Raw genomic sequence first — 21554 nt, 5'->3', positions numbered from 1 at the left:
GTAAAAGCGGGTGCATAAATATAATTTCCCTAAACGGATGGTGAAGTTAGACCTTGCTGGAGCTTTTACATCATGATGCTGTGTGCGTGGGGGATAAAAGGCGTCCAATGTGGAATAGTGGGCACACAATAACCGCGGGGTGGTTTACCTCGGAGTAGTGATGGAAAGAGTATGGTTGTGGTGCCCCCTAGTGGAGATATTAATGACAACGTGGAAAAGCGTTTTAATTATGGGTTCAAGTCCCATCTGTGGTGAAAACTTTAATGATACAGATGTATTGTAGCTTACTTCATAGTGGTTATTTTAATATATAGATAAAAAATAAAATTAAAAAAAACTTTCCTCACCCTCCCCCCATCTCCCCTGGTAGGGTGGGTGGCTGTTCATCTCAAGCTCGAATCCTCTACCAGAGGCCTGGGAGCTTGAGTGTCCTGCATATTATCTTTGCTGTTCCCAGAACTGCGCTCTTCTGGACTATATATATATAATATATAATAATATAATATAATGATAATGATAAGATAGATAGATAGATAGATAGATAGATAGATAGATAGATAGATAGATAGATAGATAGATAGATAGATAGATAGATAGATAGATAGATAGATAGATAGATAGATAGATAGATAGATAGATAGATAATATATAATGTAATATATAATATACTGTATGTATATTATATATAATTAGCTTGTGTCTGTTTATTTGCATCACAATCATAGATAGCATGTCTGCAGTGACTTTTAGGCAGGGATTTAATTTTTTTTGTCTTATTTCTGTATTACATTTGACTCTTTCCTGACATAAAGTGGATGGATGGATTCATTTTTCATTCAACTAAGCACCTCATATTATTGCAATAGCAATATACACACATTGGCAGTCTTGTAGATTAAGACTTAGCAACCTAGAAACAAATTACAAAAAAATATTGAGGAAGTCTACGAATTTGATGGACCGTATTGTAATCTGAAACAGAAAACAACACGTTGTTCATACGCAGAATTTGAGGGGGGGCAAGCAAGGCAGTGCCCCCCTCCCCCAGTGGTCATAAAATTGCTATTGCATGTAATTGACATAACTATATATTGATTTAAAAAAACATACTTAGCAGGTAAAATGTTGTCTATAAAAGTTGTAAAGCAATAAAACGTCAAAATTAAATAAATGAACAAGAATCCTTCCAAGCATTTCATAATGGGTCAAAATTATTTTTCCAACAGATCATTTGACTATATACAGTATATATTAGGTCCAAACGATATTGATAAAAAGTGACATTACGACTTATTGGGGGTTTGCCATGTATATTGCGACATTAAAACTAGAAGAAATATACCGTTTGCCATCCTAATGTGAGCATGCGCAATAGTCTCATTGCAGGACGTTTGTTTTATTTTGTTTTTTGAATATGTAATTTTTGTTTTGCTTCATAAAAGCAGCAATTGTGCAGAGACATTGCTTCTTTGATCCCTATTATATACACCAATCTTCATCGTTCACAGATGAACCTCTTTAGCCTGGATTTAACGGTATCCTATCAATACAATGTGGTCATAGTAAGTCTTCCTATACAGAGATATTCAGGTCATCTGGTGAAAATTCTATATTATGCAGGCCTAATATATGTAGTATATAAATATATGCATATGGCGAAAAACACTCATGTGACTTGAAGTTTCGCTCTGAGACCCCCAATTTGGCCAACTTTTAAAAGTGTCTGATATGCATGTGTGATACATCATTGGAAAGCTTAAAATCTCAATTTTCTGGGGGAAGAAAACATTTGAACAGGAGGGCATTTTTTTCTAAATTATGTTTTTTAAACAGCAAAACCCTATCTGGAGGTGAGATCACGCGAGAGCAGAATTACAGACGCCATGACTTTAACGAGATATTATCGCGTACTTACCTTGTTTCCATCCAAAAACTCCATGTAGCATGTATCACTGAGTGTCAAGACACAGCTGTGAATGGCCACAGCTGGATTTTGGGGGGATTTTATGGGTGAAACATGGTAATATAGGGTCGCGATGCAGAAATCGCAGACATTAAGGAGTGGTTGAGATTTTCTTTTTCATATATTTAGCCTTTTGAATGTTTTTTTTTTTTTTTTTTTTCAAATTTTCTTTGTTTGGATCGATTATTTATCACCTAAAATATAGGGGAAAATGCAACAGTAACAAAACAATACAATCAATAGTTATGAGGTAAATATCCGTGACTTGTTTACAGACGCCATTGTTTTTATTGTGACATCATTTGTTTAAAAGTTTAAATAATGTGATTAAAAAAAAAATTTAAAGTTGTTTTTTTTTTTTTTTTTTTAAACGAAATATGAGACATCAGATTCTAAGCTCAAATCGACAGAAATTTTGATAATAAATATAATTAATTACCTTCGTTTTATGGCTGGGTTCAAACAAAAGCAGTTGCGCGACATCTGTAAACGGGTGTTTTCAGGGTAAAACGGACAAATTAAAAATAGTTTGGGGACTTAATGCAGCATGAATCTGCGATGGCAGCATATAGACATATTGTTCTATTAAACATAACAGTTGTTTTGGCTTAAAATACCGCAGTTTCTTTTAAAGAGGAGTGCAAGAGCAGAAACTGCTTTTTCAGTCTTGTCTGTGTTTTCCACCATATATATATATATATGTATATATATATATATATATATATATATATATATATATATATATATATATATATATATATATATATATATATGTGTGTGTGTGTGTGTATGTAAATATTAGGGCTGTCAAAATTATCGCGTGAACAGGTGTTAATTAATTTTTCTAATTAATCACTTTAAAATATTTGACGCAATTAACGCACATGCCCCGCTCAAACAGATTAAAATGACAGCACAGTGTAATGTGCACTTGTTACTTGTGTTTTTGGGCGTTTTGTCGCCCTCTGCTGGCGCTTCGGTGTGACTATGAACGAGCTTTGTGTAATTATTGACATCAACAATGGCGAGCAACCAGTTTATTTTTGATTGAAAATTTTACAAATTTTATTAAAACGAAAACATTAAGAGGGGTTTTAATATAAAATTTCTATAACTTGTACTAACATTTATCTTTTAAGAACTACAAGTCTTTCTACCCTTGGATCGCTTTAACTGAACGTTAATAATGTTAATGCCATCTTGTTGATTTATTGTTATAATAAACAAATACAGTACTTATGTACCGTATGTTGAATGTATATATCCATCTTGTGTCTTATCTTTCCATTCCAACAATAATATACAGAAAAATATGGCATATTTTATAGATGGTTTGAATTGCGATTAATTATGATTAATTAATTTTTAAGCCGTAATTAACTCGATTAAAAATGTTAATCGTTTGACAGCCCTAGTGAATATATATGTATTAGAGATGAAAAAAATACTCGAGTAACTCGAGTTTAAAAACTGACACGAGTAATTTTATTCGCCTCGAGAAATCGGTTAATTTTGCCAGCTGTAAGCATCCGTTTATCCCGGATCACTTTTAATGCGGTACAACGCGGTACAACGCGCAAACGTCCCGTGCGTAGACGAAGAAGCAGTAACACACGACTGCAGACGAAAGCCGCTACAAACTATGCCAACATTGCTAAAAACTACGCCCGCATGATGCTACGGTGGAAGCAGGTAGCGTCTGATGGGGGGGGGCATCAATAATTGATTTATAATTAAAACGGAGCCTCTGAATCGTAATCGAATCGTTAGGTGCCCCAAGATTCCAACCACTAGTAAATATACTGTATGTCCAGAATTGTAAAGGTTTAGACTACATATAGCAATAGTGCAAATTCAGGGCCGGTCCTGGGTGACTAGGTGCCCTAGGGAAAAGTGTCGCAAGTAGCCCGCCACAACACAAAGGGTTGACAGTTTACAGCCAAAACACTGTGGGAAAGTTATTATTTCTAAATAAAAAATAGCAAATTATCCTTACACCACAGGGTTCACCAATTCTGGACCTAGAGGCCACCTACCCTTTCGTGTTTTCCATGTCTCCCCCCTCCACCACACCTGAATCAAATAATCAGGATCTTTATCAGGCTTCTGGAGAGCTTGCTGATAACATAATCATTAGATTCAGGTGTGTTAGAGGAGAGAGACATGAAAAACACGACAGGATAGGTGGCCTCGAGGTCCCGATTTGGTGAACCCTGCACTTTTTGCATGTTGTTCATATAGTAACACAAGCACATTCATGTCATTTTCTTAGACAAATAGCCATCACATTTTTAACACTGTTCACCTCCTGGGTTTCAAGGCCACTTGATAGCAGCATAGAGCAAATGAACCATCCTGAAGCTTTGAATCAATTAGCTACAAACTTCATTAATCAGGAAGCTTCATTAGGCCATCACTGCTCAATGTAAACGCTCACTTCACTTGGGAGAAAGAGACAAGCTCTGCTGCCACTTGCTTTCAAAACTGTTGCCGTTCAACATATTGCAACTATTGCCTCCCAGCATGCGATGAAGCGCTGTGAATATCGTTCAAAGTTCATGATCTGTGCAAATTATTTGTTCAGTTACTGTTTAAGTTGCTTCATTAATTGCTAATTATGCTATTTTGTTTGTTATTATGTGATAATTTTAGTTTCGTTCTGAAACCTTGAGTTTGATTTTATCACCTGCCATTATTTGGCATTGTATGTGAAGTGGATCTGCTTACATACTATAACTGTTCCTCCTTGCTTCGTGTGTGCCACAAAATAGCAAGTGGCTATTCCAATCCAGGTTGCAAACAGCAAATGTTTTTATTATGTAGCCCATTGAACTGGACTTCATATGTTACTAAATGTTTAGGAGCATAGCATGACAATTTTTTTCTGGGTATTTTTTCCCCTCAAAGCAATTTGGCGCCCCCTCCACTAGATGGCAACCAAGGCAACCGCCTAGCTCGCCTATGCCCGGGGATGGCCCTGAGTGCAATAGTTTGGAGAACAATAGTTTTATTTTTCTGTGGATTTGTGAATGTTAATCATATGTACGTCTTCCCGTCCTGTAGGATTCTGGACTTTCGTCGTGTCCCTCCCGTGGCCGGCAGACTTGTCAACATGACCAAGGAGATTCGAGATGTCACACGTGATAAAAAGCTGTGGAGGACATTCTTCATATCACCAGGTAGGGTCTGCCTTGGCTGGCCCAATCAAGTTAAAAAAGGCAAACCAAAAATGTAAATTCTTGATATAAAGCTAATGCAGTTAAATGCAATAATGCTGTGGACATTTATGAAATGGAAAGTAGGTGGAAGCTTGCTTGCATCAAAGCACAGCAGTTAATGAGCTATGCAGTTTTTGGGTCACGTGCATGTCTCGTGGGATAGAATTTACTCACAGTCTCAGCAATTAATACAAGTCATTGAATCCCTCCAGGGGCCATTAATCTTGTCTGGACACCCTTCCAAAATAGATGTGCTCGGAATCCATAAAGAGCGAGTGAAGTTATTAAGAATTGAATTTGAATGTAACCATATTTTATTGCATTTTTCCCCCTCATTATCATCACTCACCAAGAAATGAGCAACACTATATGTAATTTTATAACAATACCTGTATGCACTCAATGGGTACTCCTTTAAATTAGTTATAACTGTGCAATGGTATGCTTTTATACAATACTAAGAAAAAATCTTTTGTCAAAGTTCAGTTTTTCCAATGATGTTTTCCTCATACATTTATTATTATTCTTTCCTCAGCAAACAATGTGTGCTTCTACGGTGAATGTTCTTACTACTGCTCGACGGAGCACGCTCTATGCGGCAAGCCTGACCAGATCGAAGGATCCCTGGCCGCCTTCCTTCCAGATCTCGCCCTTGCGAAGCGTAAAACCTGGAGGAACCCTTGGAGACGCTCCTACCACAAACGCAAGAAGGCAGAGTAAGGAGATCAACCCTCTATTTTGCTTGTCTTAGCCAAGCATTTTTGTGTTAACTTTGTGGTTAACTTTGTCCATCTTCATGAGAGCAATAAAATAAAGTAAATGCAAGGGTTAAAGTCCTCCGTCATCCATCAGCAGGAGGCACAATAGGTCAATCACAAGATTGATGCAGACCAACAGGGGAAACAGAGAAATGTGTAGAAGTGTATGACTGCAGCCCATAGCCAAGCGACTGCCGCTGCAAACTACGCCTCATACAAACCACGCCCCCTTCAAACCAGATCTGCTGTTGGTACGGTGGAGCGAAGAATTTGTTTACTATGTGAAGTTCAAAGGGTTTTTGGGACAATAGGCCCTAGCGCAACTCCTTACCCTAAACTTTACTAGACACAGTGGTATTGCAGACACAGCGACATGCCTAAACATAACTAGTTTGTAACCTTTGCTATCTTGAAAGTCATTTAATGTTGTGAATCAACCATCAAAGTTGCTAAAAATGCTCCCATTATTGCATTATTGCTTTATTTCCCTTCTACTTTCGACATGTAAGAGTGTTAAAATTGTTTCAGCATTTTTAGATAGATTCAAGTCAATATTTTGTTAATTTAGGAGTATTTTAGATAAAAAGTTACTCACCTTAGGTTCACTACAACAGAGCCCGCCTGAGAAGTCTACTGCTTTAAGATGACGGCTGTTTACTAGCGCCGCCAAGTCTGTCATTTCGCATTTAGTTCTACATATACTGTATGTGATATCTATGAGACGCACCAGACGCTACCACCGTAGCATCATGTGGGCATAGTTTGTAGGGGCGTGCTTTGTCCGAGGCGTGGTTGTCGCTTGGCTCTGGACTGCACTCAGGTATTTTTGGAAATATGGAGTCAGGGTGCTACTTTTCTCCATAGAAAATAGTAGAGTCCTGTGATTAATTTCACAAGCATTGGTGATTGTTACGGTTGTTGTTGAATCCTCTCATCATATTTTTTGTATATTACAAAAAGCCATCGGTAACACTTTATAATAACTATCCGTTTTATTAGTTAATAAATCATTAGTAAACTGTTGATAAATGATTTATTGTTGATTTGTGAAGTATTTGTTAACAGTTTGTTAAGCATTTACAGGGTGTTCTTAACCTGAAACACAGTTTGTGTAGAAACGTTTCAAGTTTTTGTGTGTAACGTTTGGCATTTCTATCTTTTCAGGTTAAGAAATGCCGTTCACTTCAAAAGAAAAGGCATTTTGATAAGGCATTTTGCAGGCAGCGTTCATGTTGCACATTTATGATAATCTGCCATAGAACCAACAAATATTTGTACTTTTCTTTGTATATTTAAACAATAACACTTATGACCTTCAACATAAAGTGTCTATAGTTTTATAAGATCCATCAACTAGCATGGGCATTTAGAATGGGGTCAACCCTATTGGAACACCCTGTAAATGCTTAACAAACTGTTAACAAATACTTCACGAATCAACAATAAATCATTTATCAACAGTTTACTACTGATCTATTAACTAGTAAAACGGATAGTTATTATAAAGTGTTACCAACCCATCAACACCACCATCAAAACCTCGATAGCCCGAAAACCATATAAAATGTAAAAAAAATATTAATAAAAAAAAATACGTGGAAAACACGAAAAACTGCACCAAAAGGGGAAAAAAAACACTTAAAAAAAACTGTGGGGAAAATATTGACAAAACCGCAACAAACTGCAAAAAATGCAATAAAAAACAGGAAACCGCTAAAAAGAACACAAAATTGGCAAAACTGAGAAAAAACAAAAAGTAACTTAAAGCAGAAAAAAGTAACCAAACAAACCAGACAAAGGTTGATCATTTATTTGATATTATATTTACTTTTAGTCGTTATAGGACATGTTCATTCCATTCTCCCAGTCCACACGGATTGGACATCTAGCATCGTCAATGGCAGCCAATGAGTTAACAAAGAAGTGACCCAAAAAAGGCTGCAATGGGAACCATGGGAGAGCAAAGCATCCCCACACAATTTCTCCAATTTTCTAGTTACTGAAAAAGGATATCCGCGGGGCCTTAAAAAGTCTTTAAAAATTTTTCAAATCCAATAATTTGAATTTAAAGCCTTAAAATGTCAAAAAATCACCTAAAAGGTCCTAAATACAATTTTGAAATGGTAAACTTGGTATTGAAGTTACTTTTATTTAGAACATGTATAAATTTCAGTCTTGCTTTTAAATATTTCGATTTATGAGGATGTTAAAACTTAACTACAACCTGTGCTGCCTGGTCAGAGTTTATTGAACACAAGCAAGTTTTGCTGTCTGCGCGCAGCTGCATGTTGACAGCCTAGTTAGCATACTCATAGCGCCAGTAGAACAGGCCAGTAGAAAACTGTCAGAACAAATTCAGGACCTGCCTCCTGATATGCTTTGGTTTGTTGTATTATATTTCATGTTACTCATTATTTAGTGTGCATAGTCTTTAGCAGCCCCTTCAAAATTTTGAGTGCCACAGCTACTACAATTTGACATTATACTGGCCTGTGGGGGCCAACAAATTTATGGCGGGGGGGGGCATGGCCACCCCTGACCACCCCTTGGTGGCGCCATTGCTTTACAGAACCGATCTACAGTAGTTACATTACATGGGTAAGTGCAAATTTAATGATTTGTGGCTGGAGAACTTACAGTTCAGCGAGCACATGGTTGGAGGGAAACTTGTATAAAGCACACTGCATGGAAATTTTTAAACGTGGAAAATTGGGTATCAAGGCATTGAAATCCCATTTCAAATCTGAAAAGCACTAGGCGGTCATAAATTGCTAGCTAGTTTGTGGTTCACATGTTGGTTCAGAAAAGAGAAAGTTTTGTATCACTGTGGGAAAGAGCTGGGAACAAATGTACTGTACTGTATATACTTTGCAATTAATTCCAGGCCTCCAATTTTCCTCCAAATCTTTTGTACTTTTTTTGTCGGTATTGATGTGAAATGAGTCATTCATTATGGTCTTTTTTCTTCATGACATGACACTGCCATGAGCATTAATGAATGCTTATGACAGATGTCATTTGGCAAATTATCTCACTTTTGAATGGATGTAAAAAATCCAAGGAGGACATAAATGGAGTTGACACCCGATGACACTTTAATAAAATCTGTCATATGCATTCATTAATGCACATGATAGTGTCATGTCATAATTATGACGGTCGTATGGCAGTTTTATGTTGCCGCTGTCAAATAAAGTGTTACCTATTAAACTAAATAAATCATCAAATAAGCTGCAAAGGGCTATAAGCCGCAGGATTCAAAATGAGGGAAAAAGTAGTGGCTTATAGTTAAAAAATTCTGGTACTGAAAATAAGTCAATTTATCTTCACTGGAATAAGCACCTCGAATGTCACCCCAGCATTTTTTAAAAAATAAATAAAAGTTTCAGTCAAATGATTTTTTTTTTTTTCATTTTAACTTTAGTTTTCTTTCTTTGATACTCAGATGGGAAGTTGATCCCGACTACTGCGAGGAGGTCAAACAGACGCCGCCGTATGATAGCGGAACAAGACTTCTGGACATCATGGACATGACCATCTTTGACTTCCTCATGGGTCAGTTGGAATTCATATATTATTAAGGGAATGCATTATCAGAGAACGTGCAGGGAAAATTATTAATTGTTTTGTTAAATTCTCATATCAACAATGCAAAATTAACCAGAACACACTATTTGTATTAATGGTGGCTTAATGAATCGACTCGTTAGAAGAAGTTAGACCTCTTTGACAGCCAGAAATCTTGCTTGTTTGTAGGTGACCAAATACTTATTTTCCACTCTAATTTGGAAATAAATTATTTAAAAATCAAACAATGTGATTTTTTGATTTTTTTTCCACATTCTGTCTCTCATGGCTGAGGTTTACCCATGTTGACAATTACAGGCCTCTCTAATCTTTTCAAGTAGGAGAACCTGCACAATTGGTGGTTGACTAAATACTTATTTGCCCCACTGTATGGGTTTGTTTTATTGCTAATTTAACGATTGAAATTTTGAAGTTTTCCTTCATATTTTATAGATGCGTATTGCTCTGTAAATGCACATTTGTTTCTAAAATCCTCTCCCATTTGCTGACAGGAAACATGGATAGGCATCATTACGAGACATTTGAAAAGTTTGGAAACGAGACATTCATCATCCACCTGGACAATGGCAGGGGGTGAGAAGTTACATTGTCACTCATCATGTTAATGTTGCTTCAGCAGGAGAGGTAGTCAAAATTGTATGAATCTAATACTTTTTTTGTCTTTGTGTAGTTTTGGAAAACACTCCCATGATGAAAAGTCCATCCTCGTGCCACTGACTCAGTGCTGCAGGTGAAATTTGAGAATTTCTGGAGGAAGTCTGTGTGCGTGCACGTGTGTGTGTATTAGTGTGCACTTGAGGTAATTGCCTTGATTTTGTGCAGGATACGCAAGTCGACCCACTTGCGACTGCAGCTGCTGGCTAAGGAGGAATACAAGCTGTCCACGCTAGTGGCAGAATCCCTGGTGAGGGACCGGCTCAGTCCCATCCTCATCCAGCCACACCTGGACGCTATGGACCGGCGGCTCCGCCAGGTCAGCACTTTATGCGTACTCTTTTGAATTAATCACTGCATTGTCACTTTTCATCCGCTCCGTATATAGTCATATACAATAGTTATACTGTGTACTGTGGTATGAAAAATTATCTGAACCTTTCGACATTTCTCACATTTCTGCATAAAGTCACCATAAAATGTGATCTGATCTTTGTCAAAATCACACAGATAAAGAAAACAGTGTCTGCTTTAACTAAAACCACCTAAACAGGTTTTCATATTTTAATGAGGATAGTGTGCAAACAATGACAGAAGGGGGAAAATAATTAAGTGAACCCCCTGCCTAAAGAGACTGAAGGAATCTGACCTTCTAGCCAGATTGCCGGAATCCCGCCTGCCGAACCCACACTGCCGCAGATCCAACGGTCAAGGTCGGGGGGGGGGCCCGGCAATCCGGCCAGAAGAGCAAACTCACGTTTGCCTTAGTCTTAGCCTTTTGTACTGGCTTCATTTTGAAAGGTTTAAAGAAGGCTCGCTGAAAACAATTTATTCAGGTCGACAGAGATCAAAACGGCAAGGCGAAACAGAAAACACTCAGGCGGGGAGGCAAGGTCACCCTATTATAAAGTTTCCGAGAAAAATGACAACACTTAGTTAAACATTGAGTCTTTTGAAGGCTCTCGCGGGGCGGGCCGTGAGCAGGAAGAAGGGTGAGTTTGCGATTATTGTCTGTTTGTGGATTGGACAGGAGGATTCAGGGGTTATTGTTGTCCGGGCAACGAGGATGTGGATTTTGCCACCTCAGCGTCAACGGGGCTCTTCGAGTCTGTCAGTCGTGTTATCAGTTGGATATCGGGCGTTCTCCTGTGTTCCTTGCGTAAGGACAGACTGTCCCACCATTTGTCTTGGTCTGTCCGGGAGATCTGATTGCGAGACTTGGTGGTACAGATGTGGGCTTGTCAGTGTCCATCTTGCTCAGTTAGTTGTATGACGCACGCGCTGGGCTTCTGTGATAAAAAGGCATCGTTTATCTCTTATGCCCTATATTCTGCTTGTTTTCCTTTAATTATGGTATAAGTGCTATTTATTCTATATTGGGTATGTTAGAGTAATGCAAACAGTTAGACGGTGCCTACGAGAAAAGGTACTCCTTCAAGACTTAAAGAGCAATTGAAACCAATTTTTATCAAACAATTTAAGTCAGGTGTGTGCCCACTGCCCAATAACAGATGAGTGGTTTAAAGCTGCCCTGCCCACTATAAAACACACACCTGGTAAGACTTGTCTTGAAAAGGAGCCTTGCCTGATGTGCATCATGGCTCGGTCAAAAGAGCTGTCTGAAGATTTGCGATCAAGGATTGTTGATTTGCATAAAGCTCGTAAAGGATACAAAACCATCTCTAAAAGTCTGGATGTTCATCAATCAGCAGTCAGAGAAGTTGTCTACAAATAGAGAGAGTTTGGCACTGTTGCTTCTCTCCCAAGGAGTGGCCGTCCACCAGAGATGACGCCAAGAGTTCAGCACAGAATACTCAGAGGGGTAAAAAAGAACCCCTTGAGTTTCTGCTAAAGACTTACAGAAATCACTGGCACAGTCCAATATCTATGTGCACACATCAACTATATGTAAAACTATGGCCAAGAACGGTGATCATGGGAGGATTCCACGGAGGAAGCCACTGCTGTTTAAAAAAAAAAAAAAACATTTTTGCTCGTTTAATTTCCGCAAAAAGGCACTTGAACACTCCATAGAAGTTTTGGCAAAATATTTTGTGGACTGATGAAACCAAAGTTGAATTGTTTGGGAGTAACACGCAACGTCATGTGTGGAGGAAAAATGGAACAGCTCACCGATATCAACACCTCATCTCCACCATGAAGCATGGTGGAGAGAGCATCATGACTAGGGGCAGTTTCACTGCCTCAGGGCCTGGATAACATGCAATCATTAATGGAAGCATGAATTCAAAATTCATCAGGACGTTTTTCAGGAAAACCTAAGGCCGTCTGTCAGACAGTTGCAGCTAAAAAGAGGATGGATGCTGATCCAAAACACAGAAGTAAATCAACTTCAGAATGGTTTCAGAAGAACAAAATGCATGTTCTGGAGCGGCTAAGTCAAAGTCCAGAATTGAACCCCATTGAGATGCTGACCTGAGATGCTGGCATGACCTAAAGACAGCGATTTATCCCAGACATCTCAGGAATCTGACTGAACTACAGCAGTTTTGTAAAGAAGAATGGGCCAAGATTAGTCCTGATCGATGTGCCAGTCTGATCTGCAGCTACAGGAAGCGTCTGGTTGAAGTTATTGCTGCCAAAGGGTGGCAAAAAATAAATAATATAACAAAATATTAAATGTGATGGTTCACTTTCTTATTGTTACCCCTTCTGTCATTGTTTGCATACTATCCTCATTAAAATATGAAAACCTATAAACGTTTGGGTGGTTTTAGTTAAAGAATACACTGTTTTTTCATCTGTGTGATTTCGACAAAGATCAGATCACATTTGGTGGTGATTTTATGCAGAAATGTGAGAAATTCCAAAAGGCTCAGATACTGGGGGAAAAAAAAAAAAAACACTACTACAGCAATACTACAATTAACTACAATTAAGACAAGAATGATCTGCTGTATTCACATTAAACATTTGGCATCCCTGTGTGTCTGGTGCAGGTTTTGCAGGTGGTGAGTGAATGCATCGAAAAGGAGGGCTACAGTTACGTGGTGGAAGACGACCTCCAAGGGAGTCAATGGACAGAGCACAGTGGGCCGAGAAGGAGGTAGCTGGTCTGGGAACTTCAACGAAGGATAGGACTGGGGCTCGGAGGATTTAAATTGCCTCCAGTACTAAGTGAAGGCTTTCACTCCTGAAAGTTAGAAGCTACTGGTGGCAACAAAACTTGACGCAGGTGACAAAATGCGCATCCTAGGTTGGCCGGCCTATGAAATGTGACCTGACTCTCACCTGAGCGTTGGATAGTATCACGGCAGCTTGACTGACCCACTGCAGTGCTAGCAGACTGTGAAAGTCTTGTAAGAGACGCCTTGTCTTTGTCTGCTTCTGGACCTTTTCTTGAATTCAGTGAATTCTAAGGAACTCGTTGAAACTCTCCAAGCTGACAAATGTGTTTCTACATATACCGATGACATCACAAGCGTTTGGTTTAGTTGCCCTGAACAAGGACCTGATTTTCTTGTTGTCATTTTAAAGATTGAAAAAATCAGTTGTGTTTACAGTAAAAGATTTATCTATTGTTTTATATTCTACCAAAGGGGTTTAAAATAATTGAAATTGGAGTGCAGGTTAACTCCTGAATTCATCCATTAACATTGACAGTAAATATCCTTAAGAGAGTATTTATTGAAAAATCATATTTATTGTTTAAAATCAAAGAGTTCATAAATCAGGCTCAAAAATAACATAACAGTGGTGTATGTTCTTATTTACGCCACAAGAGGGCGAAATTGTTGTTTGCAAAACAAGCAGTTTGAAGGTCAGGAAAGAAAATGTTTACACTTGAGGTGGTGTCACTCCTAACTGCTGTCTTGTTTTCATCACTTGTAAACACCAGCCACAATATTAGGAACATTTGCTCATTGTGATAAGTCCCAGTCAAAGGGTTGTGTCAGATATCTGCTTTTATATAAGAGAGGGGTCAGCAACCCTTAAAACACAAAGAGCCATTTCCACCCAGTTTCCACAGAAAAGACAACAGTGGGATCCGCACGCAGACTTTGACAAAGGAAATGTTTGCATCATTTTAACTGTTAATATGTATATTGACAGGGTATCCGCGGGGTCTTAAATGTCTAGACAAGTCTTACAGTGTATCACAAAAGTGAGTACAACCCTCGAAGTTCTGCAGATATTTAAGTAGATCTTTTCATAGGACAACACTGACAAAATGTCACTTTGACGCAATGAAAAGTAGTTTGTGTGCAGCATATATTATAGAGTTAATTTATTTTCCCCTCAAAATAACTCAAAATATTGCCATTATAGGGCTGGCAAACGATTGAAATTTTAAATCAAGTTAATCACAGCTTAAAAATTAATTAATCGCAATTCAAACCATCTCTAAAATATGCCATAGTTTTCCGTAAATTATTGTTGGAATGGAAATATAAGACACAAGACGGACATAAACATTCAACATACTGTACAAAAGTAATGTACTTGTTTATTATCACAATAAATCCACAAGAGGGCATTAACATTGTTAACATTCTTTCTGTTTAAGGGATCCACACATAGAAAGACTTGTAGTTCTTAAAAAATTTGAGCACAAGTTTTATAACAAGTTTTAATATTTTGTATTAAAACCCCTCCTAATGTGTGACAGCTGCGTCATTAGACTGTCATAAGACAGTCGTAATTATGACATGACACTATCACGGGCATTACTGAATGCTTGAGACGGGTGTCATTAGGTGTCATCCGGTAATTTATGTCACTGTTTCCATTTGTGTCCAGCTTGGATCTTTTACATCCATTAAAAAGTGAGATAATTTCCCAGATAACACTAAATGACATCTGTTATAAGCAGTCATTAATGCTCATGACAGTGTCATGTCATAATTATGATTGTCTAATGACAGTATTACGGCCCACTGTCAAATAAAGTGTTTCTAAATAGCATAACTAGCAATTGATGAAACAACTGGAACAGTAACTGAGGAAATAATTAGCACATAACATGAATTTTGATTGTTATTTACATCTGTAGCGCTGCAATGCATGCTAGGAGGCATGCTGGAAAACAACAGTGTTGACAGAAGGTGGAAGTAGAGCTTGACTGTCTCCCCCAAGGGAGCAGTGATGGCCAAATGAAGCTTCTTGAAGCAATGAAGCTTTGCAGCCTATTGGTTCAAAGCTTCATGTTGGTTCATTTGGTTTTATGACAGTCTTATGATGCCACTGTTAAATAAAGTGTTACCAGTTAATATATTTTGGTGTAAATATCCCATAATACAGTGAGGACATTGGACGATAGTCCAATGAGGCTTATCTATGATCAAATGCCGTTTTCATGCCAAATTTGGCTGGTGACGGCTTATAGTCAGGTGCACCTTATAGTACGGTAAGTACAAGTACAGATATAGGTGCAAAAAACTACTTTAGTAAAAGTAAAAGTATCTCAGAAAATATTTACCCAAATAAAAGTACTTGCTATTTTCTCCCGATGCAAAAATGTACCGTATTAGCCCGAATATAAGACAGTGTTTTTTGCATTGAAATAAGACTGAAAAAGAGGGGGTCGTCTTATATTCGCGGTCTGGACATTATACCCATTCACGAGACTAGATGGCGCCAGATATCATTGAAGCGATGTTCTGTCATGACAGATCTCAGCTACTCTCTCCATTCACAACGCTAGATGGCGCCAGATATCATTGAAGTGATGTTCTGTCATGACAGATCTCAGCTTCTCTCAAGTTTAACCAGTTTGCATTATTTTATGGCAATGTTTTTTTTTCCTTATTCAGATTTGTTTCAAGACTACAGTTACAGTTAGACTTCACTTTGATGGTTAATGCAGTTATTGCAGTTTTGTTGTTTTATCACAAATGATTGGTTTATTTACATTTCAAAAACCAGAAGCCATCCATTTACGAATGTGATTGCACTTTAGTTTACATATTTAAATTTTCAGATATAAAGATTTGAATGAGGCAAAATAACATGCTTTTTCTCTCAACTATATTGTTATAATCATTTGTTTCGGATGCACTGTAATTATTTTCTGTATAAAAATTAATTTGGTGTTCAAAAAGTCTTTTCTCAAACTTAAGTCTTGAAAAAGAGGGGGTCGTCTTCTAGTCAGGGCCGTCTTATATTCAGGCCAATACGGTAATATACGTATCTATCTATTCATACATACATACATACATACATACAGAGATAAGTCAATATTGAAAGAAAGAACATGAAAATGCATTGACTTGAGAATTGAAAAAACAAGCAAAAAAATTGACTGCACCCTAAACAGAAGCTCAAAAACTCAAAATTTAGCTTAAAGGCAGATTGCAAGCAACTATCAGGTGCATACCGCCACCGTACCATACCAGTAATAGAATGAGGTGTTTTTTATCGGTCAATGGTATTGTTCACCTGCCTAATCTTGCTTGTTCTCGTGTTGTTGCCTCTCGTGCTTCGTTACGGTATAGTTGCACGGGGCTTATCGATTGCGCCTCAGGCATGAAAATTATTGAAATTATCAATTCACAATGAGAAAAAAAGAAAACAAACAAAATTAATGTGGAACGAAGGTGACAATTTGAAAAGTATGGAATAAGAAGTACAGATACCTGCTGTAAAATGTAGTGTGGTAAAAAGTTAAAAGTGCCTCTTCATATTTGTACTCAAGTATATTTTTGTGAATCTGTACTTTACTTAAAGAGCATACGACATGAGAAAAAAAGTCTTAAATAGCATTATTATGTGAATTAGAATCATATTTTGAGACGATTCGACTGTATACAACAATTTAGCAAAGCGCAGATGACGAGAAATTAGTCTTTTAATCTGCCGGTTAGCCACGCCTACCATTATAGGGCTTTAGCGTCCCCAACAGGTGGATGACGTCAGCGGTAGACTGGGCTCATCGGTTTTACTATTCAGCCCATTGAGGGGGAATTATTCAGAACGAGGAAAACGCGACGAAGAGAGCCGCAAAATGTCATTGTTTCAGTCTCTCTACCCCAATATTTTTACAGGATATTCTTTTTATCCAAGTATTTTTCCCCAATAGCTATATAATTGGCTTGAGAAGGACCAGTCAGCCCATCGAGGGGGAACTATTCACAACGAGGAAAACGCGACGAAGAGAGCTGCAAAATGTCATTGTTTCTGTCTCTTTACGTCAATATTTTTACAGGATATTCTTTTTATCTAAGTATTTTCCCCAATTGCTAAATAAATGGCATGGTCATGACAGATAACAGTCTTGTGCTAAATGGAATATGAAATAATAAAAATACATTTATTCAGGCATTCAGACATGGCAAAATTACTCCATAATGGTCAAAACTGTCGACTTCACCTCTACTGTCGCACCTCCCGAACGATATTTTATGACACCTAAATCGGACATATGTCATTTCCCTTCCCCGGCTTCGGAGAATGTACACAAACCAAAAGACGTGACAGCTAGCCGACATGCTAACCCGAACCGAGTGATGTTTCAAAGTCTTCGAAGCGGAAAATCACACATAATTAGCCTCAATTATTTGACATGACGACTGGGCTGTCAATTGTCTTCGTGGATCGGCAAACCGCCCGGCGGAGAGCAATTTACAATTCGTTCCCCAGAGGAGGGTGGCTGCAGTTGTTGTGCAGCTAACATGCTGCTAATGTGCATGAGGAGGGCTTTTTACATGCCTATCAATGATCAAATGTAAGTAGTCCTTTATTTAAAGAAAGTTTGTAGTGTTTACTTTGTAATCGCTGTATTCGTATTTGACATAATACAAAACAAAATGTTTACTCACTTCCTCGTAAGTCCAATGGTCCCACAGTAGTAGGGCTTGGTCAATATCCACGGTGAATGGGAACCTTTTGAAACTCCAAAAAGGGCGCATACGCCTCTCCCTCATACAGAATGATTTTTCTGCAGCCGTTTGGCTGGCGTGATGCGAAAATAAACGCATTAATCCGCAAAATCAGCTGAATCCTTCATCCCCATACACAACAGTACGCTGTATAGTGAAGAGGACGTCTTCTACCGTACACGTCACAGCGCCCTCCTCCTCAATGCAAGACCGAAGCCGGAAGTCACTCATTTTCATGGCGCGGGATTCAAAAAACTAAATAAATATAACAATCGCTTCCACACACATCCAAGCGGTCCATATCATTCAGGAGCATAAAATACATTATGAAATAAACATGCTTTTTCGTGTCACATGCACTTTAAGTTCTTTTTCTTCGTTAAATTCCACCTCTGCTACTTGGAAGATGGACTCACAAGTCCGAGCGCCTACGTATAGCGCAAAGACTTCCGAGTCACAACCATGACTTTACGTAGTTGGTGAATTCATGCCTCGCGTGAGTGTTCTGTTAACAAACACACAAAGCATTGAGAAAAGAATTGACTTGATTTGCCTTTTATAGGGAAGTTAAACTTTATTGTTGAATCTCGCAAATGCCAGAATAAATTTCAAACAAATATTCATTCATTTAATTCAAAACTGACTGGCATCAGAAGGTTCAAATAACAGCAAGTGGCTCCAGGGTCATGGGTTGCTGACCCCTGATATAAGATGATAATGCCTGTTTGTATCATGGCACTTGTACTGTCAGAGAGGTATTTATTTCACAATTTGCAAATTTTGGCTCACAACAGCACTGTATCATATTGAGGAGTTTTCAAATATTCTGGATCCCCTGCATTAAACTAAAAATGATTAAACGTGCAATACCTTCCTGTGTGTTACAGTGCCGTTAGCTGTTGTATTACAACAACAAAAAAAACAGATTATCTTTGTAAAAGCAGAATTTTTGATCTTATATTGCACATAAGTGGACTTAATATTGTGGCCGGTGAATGTTAATGATTAGTTATGGTACCAAAAATCCAAATGTTACACAAATCAATTTGTGTTAATGTTTCTTTGTAATATAATTAACGTCCTAATGTTGCTGTCATCAAGAGATTATTTTTGCGGGTTGTACATGTAATTCTTGAACAGCAGCTTTGACGGCTGAGCTGTTGGACGAGCTGATTGTTCTGTCATTGGCTCAAATTTAATATATACCATAGGAAAATCTAGTGCCTGTGCAATGATAGAAACTTGAATGTCTGGTTTCATACAGCTGATAGTTTTCAACTTCTCCTAGTACAGATAAGATGGAGAGGTCTTTGTGTGTGTGTGTTCTCATTCGATTTGTTGTATAAAAGATTTTATAAAGTCCTGTGTCGATACAGTGTGCGTGCGTGTGAGGTGCGTGTGCGTGACTGAATCCACGGAGAACATACAATATGTTCAAACAGTTATTCATCATCAGAATTTTTTTTCTGTGGAAATTTTTTTGTTCCATTCTTTTGCATCATGGTTGAAGTGCAATAAAAAGAAAATCGCAGAATCCGAAGTCTTGCATTCTTTGCAGCATTTATTATATTGCTATCACAAAAAATGGGGAAAACTTTCAAGTGATTTCAAGTGGTTTTAAAGTATCCTCCTATATCAGACAGTGAGGGTGCCTTATGGGTAATAAAGTATTTGGGATGTTTTTAACAGCTTGGGCGCTGTTGCCTCAATGTTGGCCTTAATCTTGTTTTCGTTAATCATTGCAGGGAAGCGAGTCAGTTCAAGGTGAGATCTGATAACTATCGCCATGACTCGTTCCCATGACGATGCTTCCTCTGTCTGCGGCTAGCTGCAACGATTAGTTGTCCTCTGGTCGCTCTCTGATGGTTGTCACCTGTTTGGCCTCCTCCATTCATGGCTCAAGGGACCACTGCACGACCTTCACATTCTAGTGGGTGAAACGTGATACAAACAAGTCTAGATCACTTTGGTTGAGCTTGTTTTGGTAAAGTAGTATTTTAATGTAAATATATTTTTGGTAAAAATGTTTCCCGTTGGATTCCTGATGAACTATCATTGCATAGGGGTTGAAAAACACTGCTTTATGATCATGTCCCAATGTAACTAAGGATGTTATGCATAGATTGAAATGCAAATGTACCATATACAGTAGTATGAAAAGTATCTGAACCTTGAATCCTGGAATTTCTCACATTTCTGCATAAAATCACCATCAAATGTGAACTTATCTTTGTCAAAATCACACGGATGAAAATACAGTGTCTGCTTTAACTAAAACCACCCAAACATTTGTAGGTTTTCATATATTAATGAGGATAATATGTAAACAATGACAGAAGGGGGAAAAATAAGTAAGTGAACCCTCTGCCTAAGCAGACTTAAAGAGCAATTGAAACCAATTTTTACCAAACATTTTAAGTCGTGTGTGCCCAATCACTGATGAGTGGTGTAAAGCTGCCCTGCCCACTATAAAACACAAACCTGATCAGAATTGTCTTGACGAGAAGCATTGTCTGATGTGCACCATGGCTCGGTCACAAGAGCTGTCTGAAGACCTGCGATCAAGGATTGTTGATTTGTATAAAGCTGGGAAAGGATACAAAACCATCTCCAAAAGTCTGGATGTTCATCAATAGACAGTTAAAGAAGTTGTCTACAAATGGATAGAGTTGGCACTGTTGCTTCTCCCCCAAAGATGACGTTGAGTTAAGCGCAGAATACTCAGAGAGGTAAAAAAAAGAACCCTAGAGTGTATGCTAAAGACTTACAGAAATCGCTGGCACAGTCCAATATCTATGTGCGCACAACTACATGTAAAACTATGGCCAAGAATGTTGTAAAGGGGAAGACTCCACGGAGGAAGCCAATGCTGTCTATAAAAAAACATTGTTGCTCATTTACTGTTCGCAAAAAGGCACTTGGACACTCCACAGAAGTTTGGCATAATATTTTGTGGACTGATGAAACCAACGTTTAATTGTTTGGGAGTAACACACAATGTCATGTGTGGAGCAAAAACGGAATAGCTCACCAACATCAACACCTTATCCCCACCGTGAAGCATGGTGGAAGGAGCATCATTATTTGGGGCTGTTTTGATGCCTCAGGGCCTGGACAACATGCAATCATTTTTGGAAGAATGGATTTAAAGGTTTATCAGGATGTTTTGCAGGAAAACCTGAGGCCGCCTGTCAGACAGTTGAAGCTAAAAAAAAGGATGGATGCCACAACAAGACAATGATCCAAAACACAGAAGTAAATCAACTTCAGAATAGTTTCAGAAGAACAAAACACACGACTTGAACCCCATTGAGATGCTGTGGCATGACCTAAAGTCAGCGATTCATGCCAGACATCCCAGGAATCTGACTGAACGACAACAGTTTTGTAGAGAAGAATTGGCCAAGATTAGTCCTGATCAGGGGTCGCGTTAACCGGATATTTTCCGTCGTTGACCGGTTTTTTAAAATGATGACGGAAAAAGCTGAAGTCCGTCTGTCATTTTGACAGGTTGCAATTCACACCCCAGACCACA

The 21554-nt window shown here is 38.3% G+C and overlaps 1 protein-coding gene across 1 annotated transcript in view; it reads left to right on the top strand.

The window, feature by feature from the left end:
* fam20cb (FAM20C golgi associated secretory pathway kinase b) overlaps positions 1–19523 on the top strand; it is a 147453-nt gene extending 127930 nt beyond the window's left edge. Inside the window, exons 5-11 of the mRNA XM_057825731.1 lie at positions 5027–5142; positions 5717–5897; positions 9385–9494; positions 10019–10100; positions 10198–10257; positions 10350–10500; positions 13142–19523. Of these exons, the coding sequence (XP_057681714.1) occupies positions 5027–5142; positions 5717–5897; positions 9385–9494; positions 10019–10100; positions 10198–10257; positions 10350–10500; positions 13142–13252 (811 nt within the window). The 3' untranslated portion in view covers positions 13253–19523. The remainder of the gene's footprint in view (positions 1–5026; positions 5143–5716; positions 5898–9384; positions 9495–10018; positions 10101–10197; positions 10258–10349; positions 10501–13141) is intronic.
* Positions 19524–21554: the final 2031 nt, after the last annotated feature.

This window comes from Corythoichthys intestinalis, chromosome 21 (assembly GCF_030265065.1).
Source record: "Corythoichthys intestinalis isolate RoL2023-P3 chromosome 21, ASM3026506v1, whole genome shotgun sequence".
Classification (NCBI taxonomy): domain Eukaryota; kingdom Metazoa; phylum Chordata; class Actinopteri; order Syngnathiformes; family Syngnathidae; genus Corythoichthys; species Corythoichthys intestinalis.
Note: the sequence above shows the minus strand (reverse complement) of the source record. Positions and strands in the feature narration are given on the sequence as shown.